Source organism: Octodon degus, unplaced genomic scaffold (assembly GCF_000260255.1).
Source record: "Octodon degus isolate 3935 unplaced genomic scaffold, OctDeg1.0 scaffold00002, whole genome shotgun sequence".
In the NCBI taxonomy this organism is placed as follows: Eukaryota; Metazoa; Chordata; class Mammalia; order Rodentia; family Octodontidae; genus Octodon; species Octodon degus.
In genome coordinates, this window is record NW_004524578.1 from 29408965 (window position 1) to 29429279 (window position 20315).

The 20315-nt window shown below is 40.8% G+C and overlaps 1 protein-coding gene across 1 annotated transcript in view; it reads right to left on the bottom strand.

Annotated features, from left to right (window-relative positions):
• The window catches only part of Eif2ak4 (eukaryotic translation initiation factor 2 alpha kinase 4), a 94914-nt gene extending 74845 nt beyond the window's left edge, over window positions 1-20069 (bottom strand). Inside the window, exons 1-5 of the mRNA XM_004623415.2 lie at window positions 19973-20069; window positions 14730-14882; window positions 11785-11865; window positions 9569-9717; window positions 4369-4484 (exon numbers count right to left, since the gene is read on the bottom strand). Of these exons, the coding sequence (XP_004623472.1) occupies window positions 4369-4484; window positions 9569-9717; window positions 11785-11865; window positions 14730-14879 (496 nt within the window). The 5' untranslated portion in view covers window positions 14880-14882; window positions 19973-20069. The remainder of the gene's footprint in view (window positions 1-4368; window positions 4485-9568; window positions 9718-11784; window positions 11866-14729; window positions 14883-19972) is intronic.
• Between the last annotated feature and the right edge of the window lie 246 nt (window positions 20070-20315).

Genomic DNA, 20315 nt, shown 5'->3' on the forward strand with positions numbered 1-20315 from the left:
AGCCTGACTCCAAGTAGCCCTCAGTAGACAAAATTGTTAGGTAGATATATAGAAAATGTGGTGGTTTTCCTGGCTAGGTACAACATGCCTAACAGGAAAACAACAAGCCGATGAATATCCACGTAAGACAATGAGGTCTGGTCATTAAAGATCGCAGGTAAAAGAGCTACAACAGAGATTTCTGGGAAGATGCCACAGCAGTACATAGCAACAAACCAACTCTGTAAGACTCAGCATCCAGACATGGGATAACAACAACTTGTGGATGAGGAGGAGAAGGTGGATCTGTGGGACCCAGGAATGACCTGAAGGGAAAATTGGAGCTCACAGTAAAAAAAGGAAGGGGCAATCTGTACTTACTCCCTAGCTCCCAACTCCCTCTCCCAACTCGCAGGAGAGGAAGACTGAATCTACAGAAACACAGTGAGGAGAAAGCGGGATGTCAGACTTCTGCACTGGAACTTTCCTTGTGGTAACGAGGGAAGAGCGGTGACCACCCGGCGTGGAAGCTGTAGTACGTTTAAAAATGGGTGATGTTGAGAAAGGCAAGAAAATTTTTGTACAGAAGTGTGCCCCATGTCACTGTTGAGAAGGGAGGCAAGCACAAGACCGGCCGAATCGCAAGGTCTCTTTGGGCAGAAGACAGGTCAGGCTGCTGGATTCTCTTATACAGATGCCAACAAGAACAAAGGACCACCTGGGGAGAGGATACATTGATAGGGTACTTGGAGAAACCCGAGAAGTACATCCCTGGAACAAAAATGATCTTTGCTCCATCAAGAAGAAGGGAGAAAGGGCAGACTTAATAGCTCACCTCAAAAAGGCTACTAATGAGTAATAGTCACTGCCTTATTTATTACAGAAGTATCTCATGGCTTTTGTAAGTGAACCATAATTTAATAGATCTCATACACCAGAATTCAGATCATGAATGGCTGACAGAATATTTTTGTTGGACAGCTGTGATTTAAATAAAATTGGCTTCACCAGGTCCACCCTTAAGGCAGCCTGAACAAGCCCCCCTCAAAAAAAATCTTTCTGAAGTTTAAAATAAACAAATAAAATTGGCTTGTAGTTAAATGGATATCTTTTTTTTTTTTCTTCAAGTTTTGATAATAATTCCACTTCAGTAAATACTACCACTGTTTTCCCTTCTAAATATATGTTGGGCTTGATTAGTAATGTTTGACTTTTCATAAAGATTGAGAATATGATTTCAAAACTACTGAATGTTGGTTTTATATTTAGATTTATATAACTGGTTATATGACCATATTTAAATACTGGTAGAATCTTTCATTGTCTTGAAACCAAGCAGGACTCCTCTGTTTCAGTTTGTGTTTATTAGCCTGTTAAAGGAAGTGGCTGAAGACAAGAAAGCTATGTCTATATTTTTAGTCTTGACTATGCCAGTTTAATCAGAATTCCCTATATCTAAAAAGTGCTGCCTTTTATTTATTGAAAGGCATTTTGTTGTGGTGTATGTACAATACAAAACAAAGAATATTTAACATTTATCACATTTTATAGTTGAGATCCTTTTAAGAGTTAGCATGACATAACAGCATGCTAGACTTTACTTTTGAATCCTTTAGGTCACACTGAGTTACTGTTCATGGTAGTATTTAAACAGCTATTTAAAAACACAAGACTAAAAACTACTGTTGTCTGTGTGACTGGTAGTGGTGCTTCCTGTCAGCTCATTAGAAGGATTAAAGTGAGGATGGTACAACATGAGCATAAATTTGTATGTGACCATAATACTTAATTAAAAACAAATCAGATTAAAAAAATAAAAAAAAAAAAAGAAACACAGTGAGGGCAGGTGATTCCAGGGGTCTTTAGGGAGAAACACACCAGTCAATGGAGTGGAGGATGTTGTGCATTACAATAGCTGGTGAATGACTCCAGGCCAAATGACTGCTGTGTCCCATGGAGAGGGTGCCTGGCCAGATGCTATTTTAGGGAGGGGCCAACTGAATCCAGGACTCAAAACAGCCATGGGTAGGCTTCACATCTGGGTAACCACTGTTGAAATCCCCCAATGATGGTGTAAGAGACAAATGTAGGAGATTAGGGTTAGGGAACCGTGGTCAGGCCAGTGAGAAACACCCAGAATATGGCAGGTTGAAAGACCCTGGTTCCAAGCACACAATTAGAGGTTAGGATCAGACTGAACTTCTATGAGTTGGGAAGTACCAGAATTGGCCCCCACCCCAACCCCACTGCAGCCCTGATCTGGGTTCTGCCTGCCTGCTCTGTCTACCACTGACAGTGGAGCCATGTCTTGAATTGGATACTACCACAAACCGTATATAGCAAAAGATAACTATAGACTTGAAATCACAGAGAAATTTCTTTGTTTGCTTTCTCTTTTCTAGATTACTGTTAGCTTATTTTTTCATGAGTGTGAGCATTGTTTCTAGTTTTCTTCCTTCCTTTCTTCCCTCCCTCCCTCCCTCCTTCCCTCCCTCCCTCGCCATTTCCCCAAGGCTTGGGTAAAATTCCTTTGTCCCTCAGCCTTGTTTCTAATCTCTTTCTCTTTTTTTCTTATCCCTTTTAAAATTTCTTCTGTTAGGGCAAAATCACTCTAGTGAGTATTTATTATATACATTTCTAATGTGTTTTAGATGTTCTTATATAATTATATATCTCTTGTATCTATGGTTAAAGGTTAAAAAGTAGTAGCTACAACATCTTGTCATTTTCCAGTCTGTGCTTAATGTTATTGTTATTACTGATTGTACTACTTTAGCCAAAGTGACATAGTTATATCATCAGTTATTCTTCCTTATATGCCAACATTAATATTTTCTGGGGTTCATAAACAATACTGTAGTCTTGTACCAAGGAACTAGTTGCTAGGCCAAGCAGGCAGCAAACCTTCATCTATAATAAATTGAAGAGGAAGGATTTTGGGACAGATTCAAAAGCCAAAAGGAGCTATGCCTAGAAGACATCTCTGAAAAGTAGTCATTTCTTAAAGAGGCCCTGATATTAGTATTAGAGCTATCTATAGTAAAGCCTCAATACAGAAAACAAATAAACAATAACAAAAATAGAAAATGAGATGGCACAGGAATGAAAAGGAACCAGTAACCAGTGGTTACTTGGGCAACCAATAATCCACAACTTGCCCAAGGCAAATCAAAGGGAGCATTGAAGTAGAAGAAATAAAAAAAAAAAAAAAACCTCTCATCTTAATTTTATGAATGGTGGCAGTTAAGTAACAAAACAGATCAATAAGTCTCTTGACAAAAAACCCCAAACAAACAGGTAATTAAAGAGATGATCACAATGAAAGAAGTGGTTCGTGAATCTAGAATAAATACAGATGGGGGAAAAAAAAATAGAGGTGCTTAGGAAAGACATGGAAACTATGAAAGCCCAACACAGAAAAGAACTACATTCCATAATACAGACTCAAATAGAAATCCAGAAGGTAAAAATTCTATTGAAAGTATACATAGCAGAGTCAACCAATGTGAAGACAAAATACCAGATTTAGAAAACAAGACTCATGCTGGGGATATAGCTTAGTGGCATAAGCACCTTCCTGGTAAGTGCAAGGTCCTGAGTTCAATCTCTGGTACTGAAAATAAATAAATAAATAAATAAATAAATAAATAAAGGGACTGAGGTTGGTGATCATCAAGCAAAAAACTTCTTAAAAATAGCAAGGGACCACAAAAAAATCTAACAGCTGCTAGATGATGCAAAGAAGACCAATATAAGAATATTGGAATCAATGAAGAGTCAGAAGATAACAAAAAGGACAGAAAAGATCTATACACAAAAATAATAGGACAAAGCTTCCCAAGCATGAAAAAATAACTTGACATACAGTAAGTGGGGCACACAGAACTCCAAATAACCATGATCAGAAAAAATCCACACCCAAGGAATAGTCACAATTCCAGAAATTCAACATAAGAACAGAAAATTAAAAGCTGTTATAGAAAAGAAACCAATCACTCATAAAGGAAAAATCAGAAGGACAACAGACTTCTCAAGATAACAGGAAACAGAATTCATTTTGTTATATAAGTTTTATCAGTATCAGATTCACTTAAAGAAAGAGTCTCATTTCAACCATTTGTGTCAAAAAATGTAGAAAGTCACAATGATAACTTCACAATTATCTTTAGGCTGACAATATTTCCAACGTTGACTGCTTTCTTAGTAACTTCTTATTTTTTGTCATGAAGAGTAGGAACTAAAATAAGCAACTAACTGCTTAATAGTCTTCCTTCAACCACATGGGTTTTTACAACATGGTGATTTTTTTTTTTGTTTTTTCTATGCTGTGCCTTCATGTTTAATCTTAGCCATTACAATAACTTAAGGGAATTCAGCTGATTTACTCACCAATACATCTCCCTTTGTGCACCAGGAGTTGATCAGGATTACCCATACAGAAATACAGGATTTCACAAGAGCCGGGAGAATCTTCACTACTGCATATAGAATACTGACGTTCTCGCCTTAAAAATAAATTTGGACAATGTTTTTTTTTCCCCCTTTAGTTTAAAAGTAACACAGGAAATTGCCCCTCCTGTTGATTTCTCCTGTTGATTTGCCCACTCACAATCCAACATCTGAGTCTGCAGAAAATGAAGCAGAAGGTTCTATGGGGAAGGCTGTTCAACTCCTTGACTCCTGACTGGTGCCTTCCTCACATGAGATTTATAATCCCCCAACTCTAGCCTTGTGCTGCCCAATGCAATAGCTACCAACCACCTGTGACTATTTAAATTTAAATTTCATTTCAAGAGTATTAACTGCATTTAATAGTCAATCACTACACATCTCTAGTGGCTACTATGTTGGACAGCATAAATACAGTATGTTGTCATTACCATAGAATGGTGATCAGCCAGTAGTGATTTAGATGAATTCCATAATAACTCCATATGTGCTCTTTCCCATGTATGCATCTGTCTGTCTGTCTGCATCTGTCTGTCTGTCTGTCTGTCTGTCTGTCTGTAGAAAGCTCCCAAACAGCAGGATTTATAGGCTCTGGGAGTATTCGCCACGTTTTCCACTTGGCTCCCAACCTTTGAATACTCATTCATTCTCTCACTTGCCTTTGGGAGATATTCCTATCAGTGTTCCCTTCCATGAGTTCTCCCAAATACTCAATCCCATCTCCACCCCTGCTTTTGGATGGGGAGCAATAGCTTGGAAGCTAGATTATAATGCAAAAATAACAAATTGGGGAGAGAGTTGTAGTGAAACAAAGAAGAAAACATTCTTATTTAAAATTATCCCTTTTGTTAGTGTATATATTTGTGATACATAATAAATACATTCATCATGGGGAACTGGTACATATACTTATCACATTTTGATCTGGTTTCCTTCCTCTTTCTATCCCGTTTCTGTCTCTCCTCATTCCTAGATCTCCATGTCTCTACACAGTGTACCTCCCTGTTTCCTATCATGAGATAGGAGAGCTTCTGATGGTCATGACCGGACACTTAGAGGAAACAACTGATGCAGTACCTGGACAGTGCTCCACAGAGATCACTCTCTTGCTCTTTATGGTCTTGGATTCTACTTTCACTAAAAATATGAGGCCATGAAGAGTAAAGTCCACACTGCTTCATCTACAAAGTAATTTGGCATTAGACCCATTTCTTTTGGGCTAAGACTGAGGAAGGACCACAGGGAATATCCTCAGTTCCTTTCCTTACTTTCTTTCCAAGATCCTGGCCCATCAGTTAGCCTTCTCCCTATAGGGTCAATCTGTCCCTGTCCCCACACTCTCTGCTTCAATCCTGCTCCACTCACCCACTCTTGTTCTTCTTACTGAAACTTCAGCACTTGCTGCCTTCATTTCTTGAGTGTTCTAGTTACTCTTCACACTGCTGTGATGTCAATAACACTACCCCCTCTCCCACCTACTCTTAACCTGATTTTTTTCTTCTCTTGATTCCTCAACCCTTGCTGGTAAAAAACAGGTGAACTTCCTGAGGCTCCTAGCCCCTGAGACTAACTGGCCCTCAGCTACTACCCTCTTTTCTCCATTTTCCCTGCCCTTGGAGGTCCTCTCCAACCTTCTCTTGGATATACACAATAACCTCTGCTTCCAATCCTGTACAACTTCTCCTTCCCAAATCACTCCTTCATCAGTGACAAAACTATGTATTATGGTAAGACCATATTACATGTGTGTCTACAAATTCTAAACCCAGGCAAATAACTAGTATATTGTCATCCTGTTTAAACTTCTACTTCTCAAGTTATTTGTGCAAACAGAAACACTCTGAGATTTATAGAGAAAAGGATAAAACAAAGGTTCAAAATAATATACTAGACTTATATAAAATATCTAGCAACCCCTCTACATACACTCTATACCTCTTACAGATAATGCTAATGGTCATTTTAGTCTAAGCCACCTTAATGTTCTTTACTGTGAGTGAATGCTTGGTGTAGTGGTGTTTTAGAATATTAATCATCTCATTATGACTGATTCATACAAACATAGGGTTAAGAATTATAAGAAAAGGATAATTAGGACTAAAGGAACAGTAAAAATAAGTTTAAAAATAATTTATTTAAAAGTAAGTTTAAATGACAAATGTAGTATAGGAGAGTTTGTTTGCAGGAACAATTCTAGAGGATAAAATAAGAATTTTACCAGAGTTTGAAATAAAAGAAATAAAAGAAATAAAAAGGCAACATCCAAAGTCACTGATTATCTTTTGTTTTCAGCTAAAAGATCTGTCCATCTAGAAAGCTCATACAGTTTACTTGACAGTCATTAAGAGCTGGGGCTGGTAAGACAGCTCAGTGGTCTAAAGTGCCTGCTTAGGCAGGCTTAGGCATGCGTCTAGGGACTGCAGTTCAATCCCCAGCACTACATGCTGTGCCAGCCCCCATCCCCAGGATGAGCTGAGCCAGCCACAAAAAAAAAAAAAAAAAGAGCTGTATCGTTCAGATAGGCCTTAAACTCATTACATAGCCCAGGCTGCCCTCGAATGCAAGGCAATCCTGCTATCCCATTCTCCCAAGTGTGGAGATAACAGGCACATGCCACCACATCTAGCTAAGACTTTACTTCTTAACTAAAGAAGCATGAGAACTATTCTTTTTTTTTTTTTGGCGGAACCAGAGATTGAACTCAGGCCCTTGTGCTTGCCAGGGAAGTGCTTATTCCACTGAGCCATCTCCCTGGCCCCGAGACTATTCTTTAAGAAAGACCCGTTCTTTCCCAGTCAGTGGGCAAAGCAGTGAGAGCACAGTTCCACACAGATCTGTGCAACAAACTTGGCAAACAAGAGATGAACCAGATGGAAACTGTCTCTTCACCTTTGTCCTTTGAAGCTGATGGAACGCTGTTTTATTTGAGATGCCATTCTACAGAGTTTACATCAAGTTATTCCATTCATATCAAGGGCAAAGAGACTCTCTCACCTTCTTTGAATAAATTTGTTATCATTGATCTCAAAAGCAAGTCTAATGTTGGAGTCATAGTTTACAGTTAGCTATAAATATAAAAATGTTCACACTTTAAAATTTTGTGGTTTTTTTTTTTTTTTTGTGGTACCAGGGATGGAACTCAGGACCTTGCACCCACTGAGCTATCTCCCTGGCCCCTAAAAATTTGTTTTCTATCTGTCTGAAAAGATCTGATTCTCATTTATCTACCTTTTCTTAAAAATTTTTTTTTTATTTTACGGGAAGGGTTTACAGGGTGTTCAGGGTCTCACTACTAGATCGGACTCACAGTGATCTGCCTGTTTACAGCCTACCAAGAGCTGGGATTACAGGCGCATGCCACCACGCCCAGTCTCAATTGCGTCTCAGCATACCCAGGGGCAGGGCCGTCATGACAGGCCTGGGGATCAAACCTCTGGCCCAAGCCTGCTTGCAGGCACTTCAATCCACTGAGATATTTGGCCAGCCCTTCATTTATCTACTTCTAACACAATAGGAATTTGCAAAATACTTTCTAGTGAAATTCTCCAACAACTTGTTGCCTATTGGAAGCCTAGTTGCCAAGATAGTCTAAATTGGTAGCGTTACAAGGAAGCCATAACCTACTCAATAAGGAGGTATTTCTCAAAAAGGAATTGTTTTTTTTTAATTATTTATTTATTTGTGTGTGTGTGTGGCCAGCTCAGCCCACCAGGGGGCGGGGCTGGCTGGCATGTGGTGCTGGGGGATTGAACCATGGTCCCTGTGCTTTGCTAAGCTTGTTCTAAGTAGGTGCTTTAGACCACTGAGCCATCTCACCAGCCCTTTAAGTGGTTTTTTTTTTTTTTTGGTCCGAATGCCTTCAAGGCATGACTGGCTGGCTTCTGTTGTGGGGATGGAACCACAGCTACCTGAGCCTGACTGCTTTGTTGAAGCAGCCACTTAAAAGAACTGAGCTAAAGGGCAGGCCCCCTCAAAAAGGAATTATTAACAGAAAGGGTAATTAAAAAAAATTAAGGGCTGGCCTGAAAGCTCAGGGGACTAAAGCTCCTGCTTAGGCAGAGCGCAGCGGCTGGGGTTCAATCTCCTGAGTGCTGTGCAGGCCCCACCCACGGGGTGTGCTGAGACTGTGATGGAGACTGGGTGTGGTGGCACGCACCTGTAATCCCTGCACTTTGGAGACTGAAAATAGGAGGATCACTACAAGTCAGATCTGCGTAGTGACGCCTGTAAGGCAGCCTGAACCAGCCCCCAAAAAAGAAAAAAAAATTCTTCCAATCTATGTAGTGAGACCCTGTAGACTCTGTCCTAAATACAAAAAAAAAAAAGTTTATCCTAATAGTAGGTCAACATTAATATCAAAATGATTTCTAGACTGTTTTAAAAAAAAGTAGATCATCGGGAAAAGGCTAAAATAGTTCTCTCTGACAAAGTATAGCTTGAAAGTTCATCTAGATCTTTAGTTTGGTAGTGAAAATGTTTCTTTTCACAGAATTGTTTGAGTGTTGCTTAAAGTCTCAAAAGACATCTTAAGAAGCTGAGGTTTCTACATTATTTAATAACCTAACCATTCATAAATGGCTTCTGCAATGTGATTCCTTGCTAATGTAAAGGAAAAACAGACAAGGAAGTTTGTCTTGTGGGAAGGGATATGGAGGAAGCAGCAGGGTCTCCCGGGTGACGTCCCACGATAGGAACAACCCATCAGGCTGCCTCAGCGACAATGAGGAGAGCCCAGCAACAAATGGGGCCCCTTCTATGAAGAGGGTGTCCTGTCCGTGCCCACTCGGGAGTGTGCCCATGCCCACAGCTAGACCTAAGGCGCTGGAGAGTGAAGTGTATACGAGATGGAAGAAAAATGGAAACATTTACTAAGTATGTCACAACAAGTCAAATCAAATGGTACTGATGGTAAGATTGTAAAGTGTTATAGGCTGTTTTAAAGGGGTCTGAAGTATGAAACTGGTTTCATTAAGGATACTTGGAAAGCATTATATGAAAATTTGGCTTTATACAACTCACATATTAAGATACATAGACTTTGAAAAAGCTACTGAGTCCTATTAGAAAATTTCACTGTAAATTGTTTTAATTTTCTACTTTTTTTTTTAATTCTCCCAGATCACAAATCCCAGGGACTTACCTAGCTCTTCCTGAGGAGTTTGCACGATGTTTACCATTTCCTACAAAATCAGGAGACCCTCCATGCATAGCGACAGGTGTTCGGTGTCCTCCAGGGTCTTTCTTAGAGCTATGGTCTTGATTTGACAAGTTAGCAATTTCCAAACGTTCCTAGGAGAGTAAAATCATAAAATCCAATTTAGGAATAAGTAAAAAAATGGAAAACAAACATAGTATCTAGTTTTCAATTCCATACAAAATGCAAATTTTATTTAAGGTGAATGTATACAATACTTTTGAAGTCCGCTATAAGGAAATTTATAAACCCTCCCCACCAAATATGTGCTAGGGTTAGGTGCCGAAGTTCAGGTGACAGTTTTAAGAGATAGGAAAGCTGGTGGAAACAGAAATAATGTTTCATATTTGTACACAGCATTGTGTTTTCACACAGGATAGTATATTTTTCTGTTGACATAAGTATATAACACAGAAAGAAAAGCACTGTCAGTTCTACACATAAAGTATGAGGAAAACACGTCACAGTGTCAACTGGCTAGGTCATAGCCAAACAGCAACAAGTACTACTTAGCTAAGTAGTACTTATTGGCACACTGGTGCCATTTCTTAACACACTAACAATGTCCCTTAAGTTAAATGGAATACTTCTAAGACAGAGAATGAGCAAAACTTTTTTCTGGATTTCTCCAAAAATGTTTTACTTTTTCTGACTGAGCCAGAATCAGGGAAAATGAAAAAAGCGCCACTGCTTCTGGGTCTAGTCATCCTTCCCTGGATGAAAGCTCAGCTACATACATACTTTCTACTCACTCTTCAGTACAAACAGATAGTTTTATATTGGAGTATTAAGAATTCTAGTTCTTGTTCATTGTAAAGACTTCAGTCTCCTCTACTTTGGTTCATTTGGTAAGTTTTGGTGGGAAGCTGCTGAGCTGTACTCTCCTGAGAAACAAAGCCCCTGGCCTTGATCTTTATCTGACCTTTACCTCAACCCTATCACTGAGAGAGCAGAGCTGGCTACAAGGAAGCACATGCTTCCTCAGTTGGCCAAAAGAATGTGCCTGAGTCTGGCTGCCAATGTGTCTGTCAGGGCACACAGGCACGAATGCCCTCCCTCCATGCCCACTGCTGATGGCTGGAGTGGGGGCGCAAGCAACAGCCTACGCGGCTGGCTAACATCTCAGCTGATAAGGCCATGTAACTCAGAACGCTTCCTTGACAGTAAAGGTGCCAGCCTTGCATACATGACACTATCCCTTGTACCACTACCTGGAGAGCCTCTGGGCCTGGGACAAATTGCTGTTTCTCCTTACAGTCAATGCCTGCAGAGTTCTTCTTCCCTAGCACGCTGAAACCACCTCTGCCCACCTCTCTGATTGACGCTGTCTTAGTTACTCTTCTCTCGTTGCTGGGACAAATACCCGACACTCAAAATGAAGGAAGGAAATGTTTATTTAGCTCACAGTTACTGGAGGTTTCAGTCCATACTCAGCTGGGTCCAACGCAGAGCAGCACAGAGCAGAAAGCAACCTTTCATGGTGGTGGCAAAGAGCAAGAGCGCCAGGTAGGGGTAGCAGCAGCTCAAGCAGCTAGCTTCTCTTCCCACCTTACATTGTAATGCAAATTACCTGCCCTAGGGTAGGGGAAGTACTTACACCTATGGGTACTTCCCAGTACTTAGCCAGCTATGGGTAATCCCAGCAGTACTAAGACCCATAATCCCAGCCTTGGATCACACATAATCCCAGTGGATCATGAGTTAACACAAACTCTAGAAGTCCTCACCCCATGACGACATGAGGCTTTGGGGGGACAACGAGACACAAACCATAACAGACGCCAATAAAATCCATACACTTTTGGACTCATGGCCTTTTGTTCCACTGAAAACACTGGTCGTCTCAGAGCTCCTCATCTGCAGAACTTTCTTTGTCTCTGTTTTGCATCCATGTGCCATACTGCTGAGTGGGAGAGACTCTGGAAGTTACTGTAACTGTACAAGCCCGAGTCATCTCATGATGATCTATAACTCAATTTTCCACTTATTTGGGGGAATTTTCAATACACAATAAGTTAAGTTTTGAGACTGCTTAAGGTTTTCAGTGTTTTGTTTTAAACTTTGCTACTAATAGTAATATAGAAAGTAAAATATCAATGGAAATAAAAACATTTATCATTAGTAAAATAAATTATCTTAGTGTAGCAAAATTCACAGACTACCTGCTTAGCCATTTCTTTCCTTTTTTTCTCTTCTTTTATCTCTTCTTTCCTCTTCTGAATCTCATGAAGGATTTCACGTTGCTGAAATAAATCAAGCCACCATCAGATGCCAATCTCTGAAATCCATACAATGTGTAAATTATGGAGCTACAAAGTCTTTGGGAAAGTCAATAACCCAAGCCCCTTTTTCCTAAGAGGTACAACTATGCAGAGCCCTAGTGCAGAATGCTGTGAGAGGGTCCTTGGCAAGGGCCTCTTGGCTGAGGTCTGGAGACTGCGGGGAGGGCATTCTGGGCATCCTTCACTTCTCTACCAACAGCAGAGGGGCGTTCGCTGCAGCCAGGCTGCCAGTTCTCACTCTTCTTGTCCTCTCTGACACCTGCTTGTGAACTGGCACTCTGGTTGCTCTGTGCCATGAGGCCCAGCGCTTGTTTGCTGCAGGTGAGTGGCGCTGTCCCCAGCACCAGCCAGGGGGTGATGGCCCAGCTCTGTAGTCATTGTCTACATTCTGCAGTCAATCTTTTGAGTATTAAAAATGGTTAATTTGGTCTCAGCCCATTTTTTATTAGTTCCCTAAAATTCAACATGATAAGAATCAAAACTATTAAAGAGACTCACCAGAAACTATGATAAAGAATAATAGAAAGTGTGAAAACATACCCCAAACACATAGACAGCTGTGGCACTGTGTCAAAACAAGATTCTTAGCTAAATATCCACTATCTTCTAAAGATAAGGAACTGTACACCCTAAATGATGATAAGGCTACACAATCCCCTAGGAGATAAGCAGCAGCAAAATGGGTGTGGCCACAAGGAGAAGTGCTAACAAACATTCGGTGAAGAAAACAAGGCAGAAAGAACAAAAAAGCCAGGTCAAAATGAATGTATAAATAGTCCTGGATGGGAAATCTGAATACTATCAAGATGCTAACTTCTAAATAATTATGTAAGTTTGGTGCTATTTCAATGAGCATCCAAGAAGGTTTATGTGTTTTGTGTTGACTTTGCGAAAACAATCTGACATTGCATCTACAAGAATAAATGTGTGAGAGTGATGAAAGGAAAAAAACAGTGGAAGATGGAGGTAGGGAAGGGTAGGCCTGACTTGTCAGATACTGAGACATTCTAAAGATACAACAGTTTAAAGAGTGTGTTAGCAACTCATAACAGCTGAACCTTGGGAAGTGGCCTACAGACTCATCAATAGATGGACGGATAAAGAAAATGTGATACACTACATGCACACAGTGGAGAACTACTTAGTCATAACAAATATGAATCATTTGTAGGTAGAAAAATGGATGTACCTTGGGATCATAGCGCTTAATGAAATACATCACTTCTGTATGAAGCTCAGGTTTCTTTTATATAAGAAACACAAAGTATAAACAATATAGAAAGGAAAATAAAAAAGAGAGATAACAGGAAATATAGAGACAGTTCTTTTGCAAACGGAAAGGGAATCTGGAGATGGGGAGATGGGAAGGGAGAGAAAGGAAGGGGAAGTAAACAGAATTAGACAAAATAGGTATGTGTACCACCTCACCAAGACACATATATGAAGTAAAATGAGGTAGTCGAGCTAAAACAGTGTGCAAAGATGCAAGAAAAAGCAGATAATGTAATCATATTAGATAATTTACCAACAGAACTTACTACAGATAACTAGTTCAAGTATACTTGTACAGAACATATTACAAGACATAATAAAAAAGGACTTCATTAAATCTTTTAGGAAAATACTCTTAATAAAGAATGATTATTTAATAAACATGATAAGAAAATATCCAGGAAAAAAAAATAAACCAAGCTCTCCTTTCTACAACCTGCACTAAAATATGTTCTAGATAAGTCAATCAAAGATTAAATAGGAAAGGCTGGGGAGATGCCTCAGTGAACTAAGTGCCTGTTTAGGCAAGCGCAGGGACCAGGGTTCAATCCCTGGTACTACATGCTGCGCCAGCTCTGTCCCAGGTGTGCTGAGCCAGCCACGAGACCGGGCATCGTGGTGCACACCTGAAAGGTAAGGTAGGAGATCACATCCCATACAAACAGGTAAGCACAAATAACAGTTTAGTTCTTGGCTTTTTCTACTTATTAAGGTGCAGGATACTTGTTCCAGGTAAGGAAGAAGTCAAGGCTGGTCACTGTGGAGCATGCCTGTAATCCCAGTACTCTGACAGGCTAAAGCAGAAGGACCACAGATTGTCTGGGCCATCTAGCAAGACACTATCTCAATTTTTTTTTTAAATTAAATTTAAAAAGGGGTTGGGGTGGGCTGGGGATATAGCTTAGTGGCATAAGCACCTGCTTAGCAATCACAAGGTCCAGAGTTTAATCCTCAGCACTGAAAAAAAAAAAAAAAAAAAAAAAAAAAAAGAAGTGGGGCAGGATGGGAAGAGAGCTCAGAATGAAGACACTGGGTACAATCCCATGTAATACACATACCACACATAGCATTCAAGCTGAGTGAATTATTGTAAACTTGGTAAGCTCAGAAAGACTACACGAAGCTTGGTTAGCAGATCTTTTTTCTCTTCTCTCTCTTTTTTTTGTTATTCGAGACAGGGTATAGCTACACAGTCTAGGATGGTCTTGAACTCACTACGGAGCTCAGGCTGGCCTCAAACTCCTGGTGACCCTCCAATCCTCCTGCCTTAGCCTCCTGAGTGCTAGGATTACAGGCATACGCAACCACACCTGGTTCTCTCGTTTCTTTTTTTAATCCCTACGTGAGGGCTCTGAGGGGCAACATGCTGATTTATGCGAGGGAGCCAGTCACAGAGTTTCTGTGACTCTTAGGCCTCTGTTCACACAACTCCACATTTCTTGAAACAAACACTGAGCAAAATGTACAGATAAATTTTTTCATGGACAGAGACAGAATGAAGACCCACAGGAGCCCCCAGGTCCCCCAGAGCTGCGAGGGGAGGCACGTCTTACCTCTTGCTCCTCTTTCCGCTTGGCGTCCAACAGCCTCTGCTGCTCCTCCTGAGCGCGCCTCTCCAGCATCTCCTCATGGAAGGACTTAGGAGGGGGCTTGTTATGCTCGGTCAGAAAGGACTGCACGTGGTAAGCCAGTTCAAATATCATCACCTGACAAGCCAACAGAGGCGAAGCACGGTGATCAGCTCACAGGGGACAGGACGGAGGAGGAGAGCTTCTGAACAGTGAGAGCTGGCTAGGAAGAAAACGGACTTTCCCCTCCACCGACCCTGGCAGAGAGCTGAGCCACTTCCACAGACGGGCATCGTAGCCTGAGGATTCTTTTGCCTCAATTTTAACGAGGTCATGCAAGATTTCTTAGCTTTAGTATGTTTCAAGCAGTTTTTAAAAGGACTTAATAGGACAGTAAATTAAAAACAGAAGGAATTGTGCAAGAATATATATAGTCAGTTCACTTGGTAGTCTATCTTTCAGGAAATAAATGTGAAGAAACCACAACTTTCTTGGGTGAAGTTAATATATTTTATTCCACCAGAACTATGGTATTTACTGGATACATTTTAAAAAATGTATTTAGTACAGGGTATTCAGGGTTTCACTACCCAGATTAGACTCAGAGTGATCCTCCTGTTTTCAGCCTCCCAAGCGCTGGGATTACAGGTACGTGCCACCATGCCCAGTCTCAACTGGCCAGAGTGCCCCAGGGGCGGGGCCAGCACAGCACAATGGGGATTGAACCCCCGGTCCCTGCATCTGCCTAAGCAGGAGCTTTAGTCCACTGAGCTACCTGGCTAGCCCTACAAGATACATTTTGATTTAGACTTGAAAAACACCAGCCTAAAGACTAAGTGCCAAGCTCGTCTAAGGAAAGCTGGAAAAAAAGCAGGCAGTTTCTGTTATGTCAGAGAGAACATTTCTAAACCAGAAGCCAAGGAATTTTTTTAATTGATTTATTTCATTTACTAGCACTTTTAGTGAGTCTGATGAAACTTATGAGAGCGGATGAAAAAACCCCTTCTCTACACTGCCCCCTAATATGCCATGTGGCTCCTTGTCTTGCCTCAGGCCCTGCTCAAATCTTAGAGGGCAGGAACTCCGCCTATCGTCCCTCCAGAGCCCCGCCTGGTCTCCTCGCCATCACATTTCTTCCCTGTACTTGTGCCGCCTGGTTTGGTATACAGCTGTCACACCACTTTCTGTCTGCTCTCCCCAAAGGGCAGCGCAGTGGTTTGCTCGCTATGGTTTTCCTGGTGCCGCAATAGCACCTAATGCATGCAGACAGGTAATAAATATTTGTTGAAGGAATTAATGAATTTGACTTTGCTCATTCTCAAAAACAGAATCTGAGGTAAACTTAAGTTATGGAGTGATTTAAAAAAAAAAGCTGTTGTACAGGTTAAAAATCATGCAGAGGCAAGAGGAAGTGCTGAAGGACATGTGTTTTTGAGAGTACATTCCCATTCTAGTAATTAAGTGACTCATTTTAATACTCAGTTATTAGTGAATGCCATACCACAATGAATCCCAAAGCCATGCTTTAATGCTTAATTATACTACTTTACTTACAAATAAAAACAGCACCTTTAGAACTATGTGTGTCTTAAATTTCCTAAAACTTCTGACAAAATGAAAACAAAACTTAGACGAACAACAGTGATTGTGCAGTGCATTCCCACATTCAAGGGCTTTTCAAACCTCATTACATGAGGATGTCTCAGGTGAGTACTATGTTTTTTATTTGTGACAAAATAAACATAATGTAATATTTATCATCTTAAACAGTAAGTGTATATTCAGTAATGTTAAGTACATTTACAGTGCTGTACAAGCATCTCCAATATCCATTTCTAAATTTTTTTACTTTAAAAACAACTTATTTCAAAAGAAGTTTAAAGGGCCTTTGAGATAGCTCAGCAGACTAAGCACTTGCTTAGGCAAATGCAGGGACTGGGGTTGGATCCCCGGTAATGCTTGCTGCCAGCCCCACTCCACCCCCAGGTAAGCTGAGCCAGCCACAGAGACCTGGTGTGGTGGTGCATGCCTGTAATCCCAGCGCTGGGGAGGCTGAAAACAGGAGCATCACTATAAGTCCGAACTGCCCTGTACCAAACACATTAAAAAATAGAGTAAAATAATAATAAAGAAGAAAAGTGACAGCCAGCTGCAGACCCCAGTCAGCTACATGATCAGGAGAAACAATGGATCCTCTACAACAGGGGTCCCCCATAGCTGGGGCCATGGCACAGACCAGTGATGGTGAAGCCTTTAGTGCTTTCCATGACGCACAGCTGGCTTGGCATGCACACCACAGGTACACCACTACTGGCACAGGCAATAATTGGGCACAACAGGACATGAAGATGTGGAAGGAAAAGACCCATTAAGTGGTCACATCACAGCAAAGTCATCCTATAGGTCCGTGGCTCCCAGTACCTGGCCTGCTAGGAACTGGGCAGTGTTAAGCTTCATCGGTATTTACAGCTGCTCCTCATACCCTGCTCTACCATCTGAGCTCTGCCTCCTGTTAGGTCAGTGAGTACACAAACTCTTCGTGGACTGAACATGCGAAGGAACTAAGCTGCATACTCTTGAATCATCCTGTAACCACCCCAGCCCTCCACCCCAATACCCTACCTTTCTGTCCTTGGAAAAATGGTCTTCCATGAAACAGTCCCTGGGTCCAAAAAAGGTGGGGGTCTGCTGCTCCACAGGGTGCTACTGAGCTGAGCTTTGACATTCAGTCCTTTAGGTGTATTAACTTAATTTTTGACTTACAATGGGTTTATCAGAACGTAACTCCACTGTAAGATGGAGAGCATATATGAATATTTATAGCAATTTTATTTGAAATAGCCCAGAACGTGAAAGAACCCAGAGCCCCTTCGCCTTGTGAATGTTTAGATACAGACAATGGTATATCCATGCCATGGAATACTTATCCAGGAAAAGAAGTAACTGCTAGTGATACATGTAACAACTTGGAGGACTCTCTAGAGAATCCTGTTGAGTGAAATAAGCCAATCCTACAAGCCAATCCTAATTACATTGTATGTAACATCTTTCAAATGAGGGAAGTATAGAAATTTAGAAAAGTTAATGGTTTCCAGGTATAAAAGAGAGATGGGGGACGAAAGGGGAGGCTAGGTAAGAGCAGAGTGAGGGACCCTTTTGGCGATCCTTTTTCTGTATTGAATGTGTCTTATTTCAGTGTCCTGGTTATGCTACCATATACAAGCATTGCAAATGTTACCACCAGGGCAAATGGGTAGAGGGTGCATGGGGTCTTTCTGTGTTTGTACAATTGCATGTATACCTATAATTATATATAAAAAAAGTTAATTTAAAATAAAGCAAAAATAATTAAATTACAAGTTATGAATCTAAGAGACCAGAGAGAGGATTTTCTGTAGGTGAATTTTCAGTGTAACTATATTGTTTTTCCATTAGACAGTAAGAGTCCCCTTTATACCTGAAAGAAATCTAGAATAATTTCCATAGATCTAGGTTTCTCTGCTCCTTTTATAATCACTTTCTATAAATTACCAACTACTGGTCTCCTACAAATAGCAAATTAAGCAGAAACAATTTCTTTTTTCTTTCTTTCTTTTTAGTTTTATGAGACAGGATCTCTCTATGTGGCTTAGGCTTGCCTTGAACTCCCTTGGTCATCAAGGCTGACCTTGAACTCACAGCAATTCTCCTGCCTCAGGCTCCCGAACACTGGGATTGCCAAACATGTGCCACCATGTCTGGCTAAGTGGACACAACTTCTATAGCCAAAAGGCACCTCATGGATGGCATTGTGACGGACAACATCACGGAATGCAGGTGGAAGGCTGCCTAGTCACTTTCCAGGAGGTGAGAGCTCCTTCAGGTCTCGTTAATGGAGAGACAAGTGCAGAGCCCTAGGCTGGCCCCTCCTCACTCTTCCTAGTTCTTATAGGATAGGATTGTGGAACATGGACTGCCTAGGGATGTTAGGACCTAGAATGTCCCTTTCATGTCCCCCTCCTGTGTCTAGAGGCTCATGTATTACCAGCTTGGTCCCCTTTGGACTGAAATCTCCACATTTAACCTTTTCTCTTTGAAAGTTCAGTTATTTTAGTTATTTGTTACAGCAACCAAAAGCTGACTAGCACATTAAACTTGATACTGAATGAGTAGGGAATGAAGGATGATACGTAAAGGAAATTGGCCTGTGCTGCCCGAGAGAAATCAGTACTACTCTGCTCCCAGGACTCACCTAGTCCTGCTTTCCTGCAGTCTGCCACCTGTGGGAGAATTCATATCTAGACTTGGACTTTCACAACAATTAGTACTGAGCTCATGTAAATGCTTAGGTACACTAGGAAGAATGTATGCAATGTGTTAATTATTGAAACTGTCCTACCAATTTGGTTGGAAACTGTCTCATTGCTATTTGTTTCTCAATAAAATTATGGAAAAAAAATTAAAAAAAAAAAGAATATAAATTGCAAAACCAGGTGTGGTGGCACACACCTATAATCCCAGCACCAGGGATGCTGAGACAGGAGGATCACTATGAGTCCAAGCTGCATAGCAAGACCCTGTACCAAATACAATAAAAAAAAATGAATAAATAATGTTTAAAAATAAAATAAAATGAGAGTTGAAAAAAAAATGCTTAGGTACAGAAGAGACACTGAAGGAGTGATCTTTTCTTATGCTTGTTTTTGGGACAGGGCCTCACAGTGCAAAATGGCCTTGAACTCTTGATCTTCCTGCCTCAGCCTCCTTAGTCCTGAAATACACCTGTGTGCCACCATGCCTGCCTTGAAGAAGAATAACCACTAATTATCAAGAAGGAAGATAGTAAGTTTTCCTGATATACAAAAACCACTTTTCTGTGCCTGCCTGGCAAGCACAAGGTCCCAAGTTTGATCCCTAGTACCAAAAAACAAAAACAAAACAAACAAACAAACAAATAAAACTTTTCTTCATTTTCTAACAAACAAGTTCAAATAAAGATGTAATCATGGTATGAGATTTAAACTGTGCATAAAGTGTGACTGGGTTATGTTAGCTGACCACCACCTGTATACATTCTACAATTTATAATCCAAACATCTTGTAAATTAAATAAATGCAAGTAACAAAGTCCCTCTTTACAGATACCAATAAGAAACAGCATGCTCTAAAAAACACTGAATTGGAAAAGGCAGGAAAGCAAATGCTGGTGAGCACCATGCAGAGTATCACTGTTCATCTCTAACACTTACCTCCCCGCAGTGTTTTCTGGCCAGTTCCTCTAGGCGAGATTTTAACAAATTAACACTCTCGTTTGACAGACCTTTAGCATTCTTTAACTCTATTTCAGGAACTCTGAAAAAAAACCAAAAAAGGAGTTATTCCAGAAAAGGCAGCTTGTTTGTACTAATGTTTGCTAAGTTCCCGGCACACTTGAGGGCCTGCGGAGTCCACGCGCACCTTGCTTGTGGGTGATCCTCTCCAGGACTACAACCAGCAACCTTTCTCTTGATCTCAAAAGCATTTCAGCCACAGCCCAGCAACTCCAGCTACACAGCGCCCGTCAAGGAGTGGCGGGCCCTCAAGCTGAGCTGC